This window comes from Anarhichas minor, unplaced genomic scaffold (genome assembly GCF_050575085.1).
Source record: "Anarhichas minor isolate MPS153535 unplaced genomic scaffold, ASM5057508v1 ptg000025l, whole genome shotgun sequence".
In the NCBI taxonomy this organism is placed as follows: domain Eukaryota; kingdom Metazoa; phylum Chordata; class Actinopteri; order Perciformes; family Anarhichadidae; genus Anarhichas; species Anarhichas minor.
In genome coordinates this window covers 10830599-10848543 of record NW_027466471.1, presented here as the reverse complement: position 1 = coordinate 10848543, position 17945 = coordinate 10830599, and the positions used below count along the sequence as shown (strand labels likewise).

Below are 17945 nucleotides of genomic sequence, written 5' to 3'. Positions count from 1 at the left end.
AGCCTCTCACTGCTGAGGATAGCAAACGTGTGAGCCATGCCCATCTGTTGCTTCTGAGGCGTCCGCAGCAAAGCTGTCACTGGTTGAATAGATGTGTCAACAGGCACTTGCAGTCTATCAATATCCTGACGGTATAGTCGAGGGCACCTCTCTGTTCAGCACCTTCACGTCTCTGTGTTCGTCTGGCCCCACACAGACGAACACACTGGCACCCTGAGAGTGAGGGCCCGTCTAAATCTAACAGCCGGTAAGCGACGCTGGCCACACGCCGATCTCATGGTCTGCTCGGCAATATTCTGACAACTTGCTCCGAGGTCATTTTGTTTCTCTTGGCTTTTACTGAGGCACAACAGCTTGAGCGGGATTTCAGAATGGGCATCATCAGATTTGTGGCGTTTCATATTGAATATAAGCAAGGTTTAAATGATTACCAGCTGCAGCAGTTAGACACCTATGCACAGAACATTTATATTACTAAAAAGAACACATTTAGAGTTTTCTGCAACCCTTGGCAGGGTTTAATAAACTCCCACTCCCGCTCTGAAGGGGTGTGGAGGTGTCCTCACCTGGTGCGGGTGTAAGGGTAGGCGTTCCAGGACTCCTCTTCAACCCTCAGTGCTGCTTTGGGCAAGATGGAGCGGAACCAGCTGGGAATGTGCATGCCAATATGGTAAACCTTGTGGGTGTACTGGCCCGTCCCACCCGGTCCATCTGTGTAGGGCTTATTCTCTAGAATCTCCACCCCGCTTCCCTCACCACAGCTCTCTTCTCTGCTCTTTTTCTGTTGGAAGAAGAAATACATGAGGTTGAAGTGCATTAGTAAGGTGTTCACGTTTGCATACAAGTAGTGTAGTGTAAAGGGAGTGCTACATCTAAAAACAAGAATATAAATGTACCCTTGATTTGAACAAAAGAAGAAAGGAAATGAAAAAACAACAAAAAATGAATGGACATAGTTGCTTCTGCATACAAGAATCTGACAAGATTACACATGCACCTAAATTAATAGCTTCCTGAAAGCTCTGCCAGCTCTGAAATGCAAATCAGGTAGCCCAAAACCAGCTCTTGGAGCCACACCTTTCCCATATTTACATTACAGGTGCACACACAGGAAGAGAGGCTGGGTGCAGCCTGCAGGTGCAGTTGAGGACACTTACAATTAGGTGACTCAAAGCTTCAAAAACAGGAATGTGTGGCATGGAAAGACTTGAGATTGTTATGAAATCAGTGAAAAAGGAGTCGTGGACCGCAGAGCATAGTCCAAGTGCTGACGATATTAAAAACACGGGAGGGGGAGCAAAGAGCAAGGACCATAAATGTCAGAGATTACTGATGTGTCATATTTCCTATCGCTCTTCCATCTTTTCACATATACGATATAACACACACAAAGTATGAACACAGTATTTAGTGCAGCGCTGAGATAGCAGGGAGACAGATTTTCCCAGTTAGGATGGAGGCGAGGCAGTGGAGTAGGGAGGAGGAAGCCATGAGGCGTCCAGTGCTCCGGACCTGATTACCTCTGACAGGTCATTCATTAGCCACCCGCTCTGCTCTCAACAGCCCCGACACAGCTCCGAAGACACAGCACAGACGCCACAACACCATCTACCCGGCCGTACGCCCAGCCAGTACACCAGACATGAACCAAACGTTGAAACATAATTCATGTAAATGTACGGCGAACTGTACGCAGACAAACACTGTCAAATTATGTCTGGATGTAAAGTCAGCAGTCCAGGGAAAAGGAAAAAATAAGTTTTGTTGTCTTCTACTGTGGACTGTCCCTTTAAATTAAGATTGCCGACAGGTGACAGCAACCTGCCAAATGTGGCGAATGATTCTCACCAGCTGAGCGGGAGAAAGATTACAGAACATAGGCCAGGGCTCAGCTGCTCCCTCAGGGGGAATAGATAACATGCTTTAAGTTAAATGAACACTACATGGAATTTGAGATTCTTAATGAAAACATTGTCCTTTGTTCACAGGTACAAACTGTACCGGTGGAGGAACATTAATGAAGAAATAGTTTTTAAGAGTCTCTGAAGGCATGTTGACTGTCTCCTCTACACCGTTCTACTGTGAAATCATTTTTGGCTCAGCACACAAAGACCAAGTGTCCCTGTGTTGTAACTTCAAGTCCTGCTCTAAAACCGTCTATCTCCCGCCAACCTTTCTTTAAACAGCCATCAAACCTTAACAAATGAACCTATCGCCATGAAAGCCTGCCGTATGTGTTTACATCCGACAGGATGAGAGTCACATCCTGGTTTTTTTTTCCTCTTGCCATCAAGTTAAAGAGGACTGTTTCCTGTTTGAGATGCTTCTCTGCACTTCACTCCACAGAAACAGTTGCTGAGTCAGAACACGATGGATGTGTGCGGATGAATGAGACGCAGCGAGATCTTCTCCCATTTAATTTCTCACACATTCAGCATTTGCTCCGGGCATTACTGCAAATCCACGTGTGGTGATAATGAATTTACAGTTATGTCTCAGATAAGAAGGCGGCAAAGGAAAGGCAGTGGGAGGAGAGATTGGGGCGGGGCATTGTCGGATGAGGTGCGGATATGTCCGGGCTGTCCTCCGGCCCGACTTCATCTATGAGGATGAATCTCAGGCAGGAAGGCCTGCATGCAGCAGTTTCCCTGGTAACATACAGCGATGAAGCTCAGAATACAGCTTCTCTCTCGTTTACTTCAACCCCCTCTGTCATTTCTTCCCCTCCCTCCTTTGCAACCTCTCCTTTTATCCTCCATTTCCTCTCTTCATTCACTACCTCTCCCGAAACAAAACCTGACCACCGGCACGCTGCTGATGTCATGGTCGCCATAGTGACAGAAGGCTCACAGGCGGTGCAGAGAGGGTGAGGTCACTAAAGAAGAGGTAACTACGGGTCACTTATGCAAGAATTCCTCCTCCTATCATTTGCACATATCAACTACTTCTTTCATGACTGTGGAAAGCTGCTTGCACATGTGTAATGTCCTCTTTGCACAATGTCCTGTGTGATAAGATCTGACAGAATGAAGTTATTGCAGTTATGTGGTTCACATACTTAAATAACTCTCTACAGTACCCTGTTCAACGCAGCCAATGTGCCAGAGGAGAAATTGAGTGTGTGGAAGTGTGGCGCAATGACTAGTTTGTGCTGTATTTAGGGAACATGAGTGACGAGTCATGTTCCCTACCATCTCCAGCTCATCTGGGTTACCTGTCTGTTTGCTGGTTGGGGGGGGGGGGCTTACATCTAGCTAATCTTCCAACGCTTTGCAGTAAAATGTTTTCATCGTACGTAGGGAACCGAAGGGAGAGGCCATCTGAGCAAATACTGGTGGACAAAGCCGTCGTTCGTAGTATTGTTGTACCAGGGGGTGAATATTTATTTAAGACAACTTTGTCAACATGAACACTAATTCATTAGTGTTTTACGATTAACAGTTGTGGGCGAGGCCTTCGTCAAAAGCTCAAAAGAAGACACATTCTCGGGTTTCCTTACGCGAGGCCTAAATGTTTAACTTCCCCAATAAAGCTGCACCCTGAGGGCTGCAGTGCTGTGCAGCTCCCATGTATGATCACCTACCTCACATAAATGAGTACAAACTACGTAACACTTAGATAAAGATATCTCAGGGTCGATATATTGCCTTGTGTTGGCTGTAAAGGGAGGTTCATAAACCATAAACGTACCAGATTTAGCTCCTGATTTTCACTTGACACTGCACTATGAATATTTCACACACTTCTCATAACTATTATTTCCAGATGAAAATAATAAAATAATAACATAACATAACTTCAGTGACATAACCACCGAAGAAGCAATGCACTCTTTACCTTGCAAAAGGCCTCCACCTGATAACTTCAACCTACTCTTCTTGTGATACACATTACAGAACCATGCAGCTCAAAAACCAGCACAACTGCTGAATGTTAATTGCCTCAAACGATAACAATTTTAATAGAAAAATGCACCTAAATGCCCAAATGTGTCAAAAACATGTCTAAATAATATTACCCAACTAATGCTGTTTTCCCCCCACAGTCCAAGTCATGGTGGTTGCTCTCCATGCCTCACGTGGGTAATACAGCTGGTAGTACCACAGGATTAAATAAATCCTCCTTCATGTACACATGTCATATGAAGAGAAAATATGTTGCCACACAGGATAACCAAAGCTGTATAAATCAAGTCGTAAACCCTAAAGCTCTTACGGACCCCACGGACTCCAGCTAAGGGCCTGGTTAGACAAATCAAACTGTCTGACGAAAAACAAAGCAGTATGTCCATCTCCATCGCATCCGTATGTGTGCATCACGTTTGCAGTGACAGCAGGGTGCCCCCCCTCCTCCTCCACCCTCCTCCTGAAGAAAGCTGGAAGCAGCCAGCTTCAGAGAGTTTAAATTGGCTAATCTATCAGCACACAAGCTCTCTTTGTTCCATGACTCCACTGACGTCAGACCGTGTGACCAATCACTTCATAATTGGGTACGCTACAATTGCACTCAGAGTTATTTTTTCTCCTCTCTTACTGCTTGTTTTTTTAAAATCCTGGTTTCTGCACCACTGGCTGTTTTCGGCTAGGTGTGTGTGAGTGAGAGCTTTGTTGGGGGGGGTGGGGGAAGATATGGCGTTGTGACCTCACCTGGATCATATAGAGCTGGGCGATGCGGTACTCCTCCACACTCATGGGCATGGGGATGCGGTACTCCTTGATAAGCATGGTGAATATTGGAGGAGGGGGGAAAGGGGGATCGGGGAGAAGATTGACAAGGGAAGGGGGGGAGGGAGGGAGAGAGGGGACAGGAAACACTGGAGGCTGCTCCTATATGCGACTTGTCAAATCACCAGCTGACGTCCACATTGACGGTTCCTGTGGGGGGGGGAGAAGAACAAAATAAAAGCATTAGGTACGTAAAGCTGTGAATACAATTAAAAGTAAATACCTACAGGCATCCAGCCAGTGGTGTTTGTTAGAGTCAAGACATGCTGTTAACCTGTCTTCATCAACACTCAAAAGCAGAAACCAGCTTCAATCAGCAACAAAGAGACTCCACCATGAGCAAAATATTGCAGAACGCAGAGAGATTTCAGAAGCTGCAACATTCCTCTACACATAACCGAGGACAAAGATTCCTTCTCGCTCACACGCAGATGAAGAGGAGAGGAGAGCCGGAGTATCATTCAGGGAATATGCTCAATGTAGTGACTGTAGGTCTGGTCCAAACCCCGGCACCGAGGACGAGCATCAGCGCTGTGTCTCCATCCAGCGTCCCAGTTCCAAGTAAGGAATTTTCCAGGATAAACTTCTCTTCTTATACACAAGCAGCAGCTCAGTGTGTGTGTGTGTGTGTGTGCGTGTGTGTGTGTGTGTGGTGGGGTCAGGTGGCTGGAGTCTACGGATAGCACCCGTGCCTTGCCGACGGTCCAAACAGCCACCTGGTCTCTCCCAACACTTCAGCACAGTCACATGGGGGGGCTCACTCAGCGTAAGCGGGATTACAGTTGAGTGGGGAGCCTTACATAACCTTGTAAGAACCCCCTGTGCATGATCAAGGTTTCACAAATAGCAGCCTTAGAATTACACAAAGCATTGTTTTCAAACCACTGGGCAGATAGGGGTAGGTGTGTGTGTGGCTATACATAACCAACGTGTGGGTGGCGTGAGTTGCAGAAGTCTGCTTTAGACCGCTAAGAGAAGAAAAACTCCGGAGCCGAGCAAGTACAAAACAAGATCCTGACTGCACACACTGTCAGCTGAGGTGGAACATTCACTGAAGAGGAGGCGATAAGGAGAGGGAGATATGAGAGATCTCTTCAGTCACAATGAGAAAAGAAAGACTGGTCCCACCATCACCATTAAGCAGAAAACCATTAAAAATAAGTTAGTCTAAAGTTTTTTTCAACAGAAAAGATTTCAAAGTGTAGTTAATAAAGGGATAGCTCAGTCTGTGTTTAGAAAGGCTGGTGAAAGCACAGTGGACAGGATGTCGGTCTCCACGTGCTGAGACTGAATTGTACCGTGTGTGTGTGTGTGTGTGTGTCTGACAGGCGACAACACCGCCGCCCTGGCCCTGCCTGCGTTTGGTTGTCCAAATGTGACTACACAGCAATGCATAACACAAATATGCAGCCTGTAGAACTTTTCAACCAGGAGGGAGGTGATCTGATTAAGAGAGCACATTGTCTTCTATACATCTTTCATACGATTTTGTTGCTCGACAAAAACAACACATTGACAAAATTGGAGCAGAAAGCCACATTTTGCTGAAAATAACTGCACTCTTGGGAAAGACTGTGATAGAACTAGGTTAGCCTGGAGAGGCCCAGAGAAAAGCCTCCAGCTCAGCCGAGGGAGGCCTCGAGGTGTTACTGCCCGGCTTTAGAGGAGAAGGTCACGGTGCAAACAAGCTTCACAATCTACTTGGAGCACAGTTCAACAATGTGGCAACAGTTTGAATGTGGGTTGCAACTGATGCTGCAACAAACTTCTGAGAATTGACTCTTGGCAAACGATTCTGCGTGCGACAGCTGTTTCGATTTTGGAAGTCATTCAGTGCGACACGGGAGGACAGATTAAATTGCTGTACGGTTGTCTGTCGAAGAACGACCACTGTGTGACTCAAAGTCCAGCCGGCTGCCACCCGCATTACAAGAAGGTGGCACCAGGTATGTAAAGAGAGAGGGACAGGAAGAGCAACAGGCAGCATGACAGAGGGATGCCGTTCATTCACAACATCCCTGAATCCAGCAGGATGAATTAGCAGCCTGGGGTGGTGAGGAGGATCTGTAGTGATGCGTGTGAATTATGTGCCCAATTGCCAAGCAGGATTATGACAGTATGCCTATTTGTTAGAGCTGCAACAAACCATTATCTTCACCATGAATAAATACAAATCACAGAAATGAGTGAAAAAGGCCAATCACAGCTTCCCAGAACCCATGCTGACTTTTCCTTTACAACGACTGAGAATAATTGATCCATTGCTCAACCAATTGTTGCAGTTGTACAATTATTAGTTTAGAGAATATTTTTATATTATATATATATTATATTTATTCAAAAATATTGCTTTGCTTAGTTTTCAGACAAAAGTTTTTAACTCTTTTAATGTGTGAGGAATGTTGTGTGTTCTATGTTTTTAGTGCAGAGCTTTTTATGATGATTTTAATGTTTGTAAAGTGTCTTTGAGTATCTTGAAAAGCGCTCTATAAATAAAATGTATTGTTATTAAGTGCCTTTTATTTTATTTTAGGATAAACAGAAATATGTAACTTGCCAGGACAAAAACATTTACATATTTCTTGTATTTACATACTCGTTAGGCAGAGAGTCCATGTTCATTTTAGCTTCAGCCTATAACACGCCTCCCCACAATCTGTTGTCCCTGTAGTGTTGAAATAAACCGTTTATCATGTTTCAGTGTTGCTTTTAGTAGCTGCGTCTTTCCTATTGTGGCTCACGGGAGCAACAGCCAAAGACGGACACACCCAAACATGCTCCCACAAAAATGAGGTCGTTACATATCCTGTCTGTGTTTATTAGTAGTGTCAACTTAAACTAAAATGAAATAGAATTATAACAGCACACACATATGTTGCCATAGTGGCTTTTAACTAACAAGCAATATCTCCTCCTTTAATGATAAACTACAGATTAATTAGCTGATTTCTGCTCCACAAAGACAACCAACATGTCTCCTTTACAGCAGCATTGCAGACACGGACCTAAGAATGCCCTGATCGGTTAAACCCGTCTCTCTGACTCTTCCCTTTGTGAACAGTGCAGATGTTGTTCACAGCATAGGAGCTGTAATGCATGATCCACCAGCAGCCTCGAGAGTGTGGCACCATGCTTGACCCAGAAAAAAATAAAAAAGCACTCTCTCTCTCTCTCACACACACACAGCTTAAAAATAGCCCGGTCACAATAATCCTAGAATACGTAAGTGCTTGACGTTGCTTGTTCAGAGAATATGCTCATTCCCTTCTAAAAATACCACCTCTGCCCCCCTCTAGGCAGTGACGCAATAGCAGCACACGCCACTGCACTGCGCTCATCACAAAGCAGCCTCCAATGTTCCTGCGCCTGTTTGGACAAAACTGAAGCCAACAATAGCGCCAACGCACTTTCAGGAGGACTGTGTTTTGTACCTCTACCCACCACCGCATTTTTCAGGCCTGTTACACGTGCGGCCACCTGTGGCAGGACCGTGACACTCTGAGAGATGTATCATGCTGCTACTGCCTCATCTGCGACGCAGAAGGTGGGATGAACCATCAGAGGTACTAAATCCTCCAGGAGACGGTATTTAATTACATTTTCTATTTGTTCCGTTCATGACAAATAAAACAAAAAAAGCGATTCACGATCAAAACACAACTCTATTTACACATTCCCTGACCTGAAAGGAGCAGGAAGAAGAAAAATCTTATTTTGCCCGAATCAAAACATAAATAAACAATAGAATAAGATGGTCTGTCACATACAGTTACTTACAACAAAAAACTTACAGTAAAATGAGAAAAAGAAGACAGAATAATTCATCATCAACGAAGGAAACAGCTTGCTTCATATTGTCTTTTGTTTTCTTCACACAAACACAACTCGATGGGGAGGCTGGAGCTCAGTGGATAGAACGGATGGTCCTTTAACCACAAGGTTCGGGGGTTGATCCCCGGCTCCTACTGTCTGCATGTCAAAGTGTTAATATTATATTATATGTTAAAAATTATAGTGTCCTTGAGTGAGACACTGAGCCCCTAAGTTGCTCCCCGGGCGCTTTTTTTAGCAACCTGCTCTGGATCGGTTAAATGCATAAGTCAAATTTCACAAGTCAAATTTCACAAGTCAAATTTCAGTGTGTATATGAGGAATATAATAAAGTTTACATTTTTTAATATTTAAGAAGTTTTCAGATAACGTGATGCTTAACACCAGAGGCAGCATAAGGACAGTGCCTTGTAAACACATAGTTGTGACTCCTAAAGCTGAAATAAACAAACAGATGTGCACATCTGTGTTCCTCTAAACAGGTATAAGTGTCTGACCCAAACAGATGAAACCGGTCTACACCCCAAAGACTGGATTATATCTACCGCAGAGCAGAGGCTCACACTTTACCCGAAACAAGATCCATTTTCCTCGCCACCCCAGGCTGACCTGCATCCCAATAATGGAAGGTGGCATTGCTAAATCTGTCTGAAGGTGCAACATATATTTTAGGATTGAAAGCTATAAGTACAGAAGACAGGTTGACCACAGGAAAGAGAGCAACAGCTGGGCCTTGCTGTGGACACAAAGCACAATACTGGGAGGGAGGTGTCGACTCACAGGAGGCGTTTTGGTCGTGCTCCTTTAAATTTAGCCCCGTGTTAGAGAGCGCCACTTTGAGGCAGCGCAACAGAGGAGGTGGTGGATCTCAGAGGAGCTGGAGGAGGGGGTTCCCTCCTGACTGACCTCGAGGCAAGACCCATTTGAAACACAAGTGGAAAATGTTTAGCCCCTGGACAGCCTAAAATACCGTAGATCAGTTTCGCAGAGACAACTTTAGCTATGACAACCGCTGCAAACACGGCCTCGGCCTGTGACGAGAACCCTTGATCGAGTTGATGGGCTTATCCACCAATCCAGTTAAAATGTCAAAAGGCTTTAAGACACAGCCGTTTGTTCTGGGCTGTGTACGCTCCGAGGCCGGAGCGATGGGAGTTTACCATCCACCTGCAATAACCAAAGAGCCTATGAAGCATGTTTCATACAAGCATGCTGTACAAAAGATCTCTGTCCAAAAGAGTATCTATTAACGGCAGAAAATGAAGCTTCATTTATCAGGGGTATAACTGGGGTAAACGTGTGGCACAGATTACTGAATACATAATCAGTTTACACCTTACAAAACCTGCCCGCTTCGGGTTTAATGAAGAATGAGATATGAATTCTTACCCCCAGATGGACTCGGTTTGTCCTCATGTATAAATCTGTCTGTATTACGGTGTTAAATGTTAACTTGGAGAGCTTCAACTTTTATCCATACCACATTTGTGAATATGTAGGGTGTTAATCATACATTTTACTCTTGATACAGATCTCTATAGCCCATAGGACAGCAACTAGAATATGTATATATAGTATACAGGTGTAGTTTGGTTGTAGGCTTTCTGCTTTGTTTGTAGTTTGACTTCAATAAACCAACGAAGGGGTGAGCAAATATTTATCCTCTCTCCATATTCAAAATGTGGTCAGGGTGGTTTGTATGTTACACCACACAGTGCTTAAAGAGAGGAGGAGCAAACGTGGGGAAAACATTTGGAGTGATCCCTCATTTAGACTCAATTTGAACCGAGGCAGACCTAAACAAATAATTTTACGATCATGTAAATGCAGGGCATAAAAACCAAAGTCACGATAAATAGTGGTGCATCATCTTGTAGCCACAAACTCTACGGTAAGCTTCCATGATGTGCCCTGAGAACGAGGCCATCACTCCTCCTGTCCCTCAGGCCCACCTCCTCCACAGGCTTTAAGGAGGTAGGATGCACAACCTGTCCTTATTCTTTACTCATCATCACCATCCAAGGGGAAAGCTAAAAATACACCCAGTGAGCATCTCATCCACTGTGGTCCTCCTCGTCAAATAAAGCAGTACATGATTACATCACAAGGTAAGGCATGAAATATAGCTGTTGCTGCTGTTTTTTTTTCTTCTTTCTCAATGAACTCAAACATATGGTTGGTTGTACTCACTCCAAGGCAGGTCAGTGAACCTCACTACATCTGAAGCATTTAAGTGTAGATTAGATACAGCATGTAATTAAAACTCGACATAGATCTGGTGCCCAGCGACTGCTGAGAACTTTAAGCTGCTTTAATACGCGGAGGCATTGTTTTCTTTGGCCTCAGCGGTGCTCATCAGCACACAGCTTCCCAAAACGGGCCCGTTACATACCAGCTCTAATCAAAGCCACGCTTCACTCTGACATCCAAAATTAGATGACCTTATATGCAAATTACACATGGATTAATCAGTTATGTTCCAAGGTTAAACGAGGATCTCCCCTTGCTGTCGTTCTCTCCGAGCGTTCAGCCTGAATCAACTGCGCAGAGAGCAGTCTTATGTAACTCAGACAGACACAGAGGAGGGAAGCATCGCTACCCGAGAATTTTGTCCATCCCATTAACTAATGGGATTAACTAATTCATGTAGATACAGACCACAGTGCACGATATGCTTTTGTGGAATTATATTATCTCTCTCCAACATCTCCGTCAGCTCCTTTATGAGTATTCGGTAGCAACAAGATGCTGATTTAAATCAAGGCCCTCTGATGTGGAACCTGTTGCCGAGTACTTGCTCACCACTGACGGCACAAAGGCTTGCAGGAAGAACAACTAATGGATTTCCAGCATCATTGCCAGCAATCTCTCACAATAGTGCAAAGTGGCTTTGACTACATGAAAGAGTACAGAGATGTGACTGAGACTACATATACATACATATATATATATATATATATATATATATATATAGTCTATGGCAGAATGCAACCAGCTTTACATGCATCAGATATTCAAACGGCGTGATCTGCAAATCCAGTTTGTGTGAAAGGGTTAGTGATGGGATTTGAGATGAAAAGCTTAAAAGAACAGATTCTGACATCATTAAAACGCTAAAGCCTTACACCAAGAGATAGATAACGTGTCAAATAAGGCATGTGATTTTACATTTTAGAAAATAGTGGCAGTTTTGTGGCCATTGGAGAAATATACTTGAAGCATATAGTTTGCCAAGAAAACGTCATTAGCATTAGCTGGCAATGCAACTTTTTTTGGAATAACTGTGTCTAAGAAGAGAAGTGAAATGTATTCCCTCTCCTGCCCCTTCATCGTCTCCATCATTGCTTGAAAGAGGGGGGTGTTACCATGGAGACACAGGGCTCTTTCCTTATTGGTTGCCAAGATGAAGTCAGAGTGACGAGAAAAGTAGAGAGCAGACGCTGCCGGGGCCGATACTTCTTTCTCCCGTTTCTCCTGTCTCCACTTTCACTTCTGTTCTTCCACTGCTCTCTGGTTTCTTCTGGCTACAACATCAGCCTGCTATTCTCACTGATCCCAATACATCGTCAACCTAAATATATGTCACTGTGATATACTGTATGCAGGTGAAAACCGTCTCTATACCAGAATGCAGAATTAGAAATGCAGTGGTGGGTGTGATACACAGGTCGAAATACAGCAGGCTACATGTGGACACGCTGGTTTAAAAGTACTAATACTGCACTTAAATTGAAAATAATAATGGCAAGTCCGCAACTACCACTTCGAGGGTTAAAAAAGCCCAAAGCAATTATAATGCAAGCTCTCTTCATATAGTTAAAATTAACCCAGTAGACCACTAATGACTCCCCTTTCAACAATCCTCGCACTGAGTGAGAGAAATATGGAGAAACACACGAGAACACAAATACTGAATCGATTGAATCTTTGGGATGAAAATCGGTCTTTGTGCCCTAATTTGTCACGCAAACCGGATATGAAAACTTTGGTGTGAATTGAGGACCGAGGAACAGAATAAGCATCAGCCAATTAGTGTATTAGAGGAACAGGGAGAGGCAAGGAGAGGAACGTTTAAATGGTGCTTAATCCAAATTGAAATAGACTGAACAACTCTTAACTTGTTTTTAAATGTTTTGGCAAATCAGCTTTCATCCAGAAAAGGTACAGTCATATAAAACTGACCTCTCATTTCTAACGGACCAATGAATTCATAAAAGTTAGGACAGAACACAACTCTGACCTTAACACAACAATCTCCGTCTGCCTCTTTATACCTTAGTGGGGCGACTGTGGCTCAGAAGGCAAGACGCACTTTGAGTGGTCGGAAGATTAGAAAGGCGCTGTTTACCATTCTATCAGTCTTTGGTTTCTGGTTTAAAGAAATTTGAATCAGAGTCATCAGGTCAGTGTCATCAAGGCAAAGAAAGCTGCTGGTGAAATACCTTCAAACCCTTTTGTGCAGCACGAACAATGTGCACGAGAAAAAACCCCGAGGCCGTCTCTCATACTGACCATAAAAGGCCATTTTCAAAGATACTCACGGTCCTGCGACTTTGTCCAACATTTCAATGGGTTCTGAGGTCAGGTTGCAGATCTGTGGAAAACCAGGCTTTATCACCTTGGGATTTTCTTATCAGAGCAATAAATACCAGAAACCCTTTTTTCAGTCTTTTACCATAAAGGATTCCGACGTCTCTCACACAGAGACACACCACTCTGGACGGAGACGAGGAAGCTTTGTCTGGCACATGGAGGCAAACAATGGGCATAACGCAGAGAGACTTCCCAAAGGAAGCCTGTACACCGGGAGGAAAAAAGAGATAGAAGTGAGGGGGCATCGGGGAGGGGGAGGTAAGGTCTGAAGAAGTCTATTTTTAGCCTCAGAGAAAAATCAGGTGTCTGCGGCCCATGAAGAAGAAAAGGAGCGTGTGGGTAAAGTGACATGAAGCAGCACTGTCGCTTTCATTTTACATGATCCATGTGAGTCAGAGAGCGCTGCGAGGGTTGGGGAGGTGGGATGCAATAAAACACAAACAAATATAAATTAGCATATATGGTCCATACTGACATGAAACACTAGAGACATTAATGCAATGTTAAATGTGGACACTTGGAAAAAGCCAGCAGGAAGAAGTACACATAGCAGCACTTCATTTCCAATTCACAGCAGACTATAGATTAGATTAGCTAATGCATCATCTACTGGGACTTTGGCTCATAGAAGCTGCTTAAGATGCGTCTCCATTTCACCTCATGCACAGGCCTGATGAATATCACCACCAAACAACACCCAAGGATGCACATAACAAGACTTCATTCCTCTTCTATGAAATGAAACTCAAGTAAGGACACAGGAAGGTGGTCAACTGCTATAAAAAGACCTCAGCTCTTCCAGTCCACCCACACAGTTAGCAAAAACGGGTGTCCAAAGGGACGGGGACATGGCACAGCCTGCACAAAGTGTTTCGTCTTTGTCTCATTTCCCAGACAACCACACTGCAGGAGCATTAGCAGTGAAGTGTCATTCATCAGCCGGCTCATCAGGGATTGGTGGGGACAGGTTGTATACCCCCGTTGTCCCGGTTAACGGCTCAACACCGATATTAGCATCACCTGCTTTGTTTAAGGGAGTCGAGGCGGGAGGGTTGGCGGAGGAGGACAGTCTGTGGAGCTCAAGGTGCAGAGAAAACACAATGTTCCAGTCGGTGCTTGGCCGGCACCCAGATGCATGATGGGAGGCTCATCTGAAATACTGTCATGATGCACGATCGTCTACTCAAGATGAATTAAAAGAAGGAGTAGACCTTCAGATAACCAGTCAGCTGGAAATGCGTCCCTATACTCCCCGAGGAGGACATCCTGAATTGCACTAGATGTTATGCAAGATTGCTTCGAACCCCTATGGGTGCCTTAACGTTTGAAAAGGCACCCACACTCATCTTTGGTCTCCACAAATATGTTACTGAATAGTGAAATTGTTTCACCTTCCTTTGGGGAGCTCTGAGAAATCGTTTTCACTTTAAATAGGGCTGCAAAAACCAATCTGTCCATGATCAACGTTGGTTAATATTCACTCAAAATACCATTTTATTTAACAGTTCCCAAAAGACTCCTACAACTGTGTTGTGCAGTATTATCCTTAGTGTGTGTGTGTGCAGCGCAGGAAGTAATGTTCCTCATCTATCCATCATCACAATCCAATTCCAAAGCAGACGTCGAGCTGATCATGACAATGTTTCAGCCGAGTACAGTTCATTGAAAGGAAACTTCCAGCCTAAAAGCAGACACGTCTTATCACCATTCCTCATTGTTCAAATCATATTTGTATTTCAGGACAAAACATTGAAGCGTAACCTTAAAACCACCGACATATGATGTTAACAGTTAAGAGAACTCCTCTTCTATCACAGCTAACAGAATAAGTTCATCTCATGTCCTCTGGCAGACAATATTTAAAGACCAACGGATATTTTATAAAGCTCCCTTGTTGATAATTAAACCATTCATTTCGTTGCGGTGTTAAAAGTTCTGAACATGAAATGCACTGATAACATGAAATCCCCTGCGGTGCTGTCAGTGCCCATAATTATCAGTCTTTATTGACTGTCAAAGAAATGACACGATGAGCGTTTGTACCCAGGAGTTACCAGCTGTGGGGAAAACAACCGTCCCAGATAACATGATGTTGTGAATCCTGTTAAATACCTTCAGTATCCGTCTGTGAGCTCGTCTAACAAACGGACATTATATGGCAAGAGTAAAGATCCGAACAAAGCAATCACAGGAAACTTGCTAATACAACCATTTGAACAATTCACCTACAGTGAGAAATGAGACCAGGTGAGATTACGAGATACAAACTAATGTGTCTTCTTCTTAACTGTTCAACAGCTGTACAATCGCTGTCACTATCCACTGCATCGTATCACTGCCACCTTGTCTTGGGTGACAGTGGTTGTGTGTGTGTATGGTGGGTGTGAGACACAGGAGATGCACGTGCAATAGACTCCCAAAACAGTCCGTAGTCTGGTCTAAGTAAAGAACCAAGACTACATAGCTCTCCTTCTGCTTTAACAGCCAAACAAATGTTCAAACGCCGTATCAAATGTTTTGTAGGAATTAACAGCAGCAGATAGCAGCACCAATATTTCAACGGGTTTTTACAACATCAATAGAGCCACATGAAGAAAATGTCAAATCACCACACAAACAGGAAAATGAAGTTGTGATGATATCTTATAGTGTTACAGCAGTTGAAGCCCCCCACCACAACATGTTAACGCTCCTCAAAAAGCCTCATATAGTTCACTTCACCGTGTTTGTACCTGGCGTTTCTCTGCTCTTCCTGTGACAGCAATCTCATCTGTTAAGCAGCTCAAATAGTACAAACATGGAACTAAAAGATGTGGTGAGCAGCTGCACACGTCATTCAAACACTCACTGACAGGAAGTGAGTCTTTCTCGTTTCCTTGACTAAAATGGCTGCGTACTCATTTGTCACCCGTATTCTTCATAGACTTATGATGTTAGACAATCGTGAGAAAACTGAGGGGTTGTAGTCGGAGAACAGAAGACCTGTAACATGTAAGAATAAATAAAACTCTCACAAAGATTCTACGCAGTATGAATACGCAAACACATGCTCACAAGCCACAGGCATTTTCCACTCCACACAGTCACTCATACAGCATATATTTACATATTCTCACAGCCTTTCCCCCCTGACCATCAGGAGGTTGTCAGGCACTGCTGTGACTGTGTAACATTAGTGGAGTGGTGGGTAATATTAGTCTCAGGGAAAGAGACCTGTGAGACACAAGCGAGCAAACATTAGCAGAGCATCTGAGTGCAGCTAGAAATTATTATCCTCATTTATCCATGAGGTCATTGTAGGGCCTCCACTTTGCTTTTTGAGCTGGCTAAAAAACAGCTTAGCAACTGCTTTAATTCAACAAATACAAGTGGTGAACATTGAACAAAATATCCTGCACTCCTTCTCCCTCTGTGATACTGCGTTTGTTTGTTTGGTGGGTCAGATTCAAGAGACACTCCTGAGAGTTAAATGTTACATTTCAACCTCTTAACTACAGTCTTACTGTACGATTTCTTGGTTTACTGTAGTTGCATTAAAACATAACTTTTTTTTTTTACTACATTATGTCTCCTCAGCTTAGAAAGGCTCTGCTGCAGGATAATAAAACTACTGAATAACACCAGGTAAAAGATGTAAAAGTCTGTGTATGGTTATCCTTGAAATTAAGTCAGACAACTTCTGGATTGTGTCAAACTTTAATAGGAACAAGGCTGCGATTACATTTGCAATCCTGAAGCTACAAATCTAATTTTCCAGGAAATAACTCGTATAATATTTATACTGAATCAATACTGGAAATCTGTTGAAATGAAAAACAAAAAGTCTTCCAGTGAGCAATTTTCTGAGGGAGGGATATGAACACCCACCTACTTTCAATTAATTAAACTTATTAACTGATAATAACAATAACATAGGCCACATATTGCTGTCACAGACTTACAAATATAACATTATCTACGAGTGTAAAATCAGTGCGGGCTTGTAAGCTCTCAAAGACTTTTTGAGCCCTAAAGAATTACCCACAATTCACTGTGTTCTAATGGTTAGAACAGACAATGGAAAAGGAAATTTTAAACATTCAAAGTGTATATCGCAGCAAGAAGTCTGTCGTTCTTTGCTTTATGAATTCATACCGGTTATGCTGTTTTAATCTGATGACCAAAAAGCATACAGTACGAAATAACACGGCATCAATATAAAGGCCAGTATACTCAGAAACTGAGCAGTTAACATCGAATACAAATATACGGCTTGCATTTTGTTGGCCGTGTGTTAGACAGAACTGTCCCCTGCCTCATTAAACATGTAATTAGGCTGGACATTGGGAATGAGCCTGAATCACACCGATCTGCAAACACTGTGAAAGGGACCTCACGTCTTTGCTTTTACTCAGCTACAATTTTGAATATAGGAATAAAATCATTCTAAAGCTTTTGTAATTTGCATTGTCAACAAAGCCCTGCCCATATACCATGGGAAGCCAGAAAACTGGTTAGGCAGATATTTTTGTGGAGCTGTCGTGTTTACAGATACTTCCAAATTATCTTAAAGGTCACAACAGGTACGACTGGTAGAGAGGGCCGTGTGCAGTCACGAGAGGAGCTCTCAGTGATGCCGATATCAACGGCCTTCCCTTCAAGCAGTCTGCCCTTAATCATCAGACCAGCACTTCAATGAACAGAAGAACAGGCTGCAACATCAGCACATTGTGAGTAAATATCCTGCTGGTCACTGACAGCTTTAGTGTGTGGTAATCGCAGCTGTGCACATTTCAGATCAAAAAGGAGAAACATAAG

The 17945-nt window shown here is 43.5% G+C and overlaps 1 protein-coding gene across 7 annotated transcripts in view; it reads right to left on the bottom strand.

The window, feature by feature from the left end:
* Positions 1-17945, bottom strand: part of LOC142957279 (membrane-associated phosphatidylinositol transfer protein 2-like) — a 39172-nt gene that overhangs the window by 19441 nt on the left and 1786 nt on the right. For 6 of the 7 annotated variants that reach the window (XM_076098972.1, XM_076098977.1, XM_076098976.1 and 3 more), the window contains 2 exons: positions 4647-4874; positions 567-781 (listed from right to left, as the gene is read on the bottom strand). In XM_076098972.1, the coding sequence (XP_075955087.1) occupies positions 567-781; positions 4647-4724 (293 nt within the window). In that variant the 5' untranslated portion in view covers positions 4725-4874. Of the gene's footprint in view, positions 1-566; positions 782-4646; positions 4875-13096; positions 13150-13230; positions 13369-17945 lie in introns of those variants that run through there. The other variant, XM_076098974.1, reaches the window with a different exon arrangement.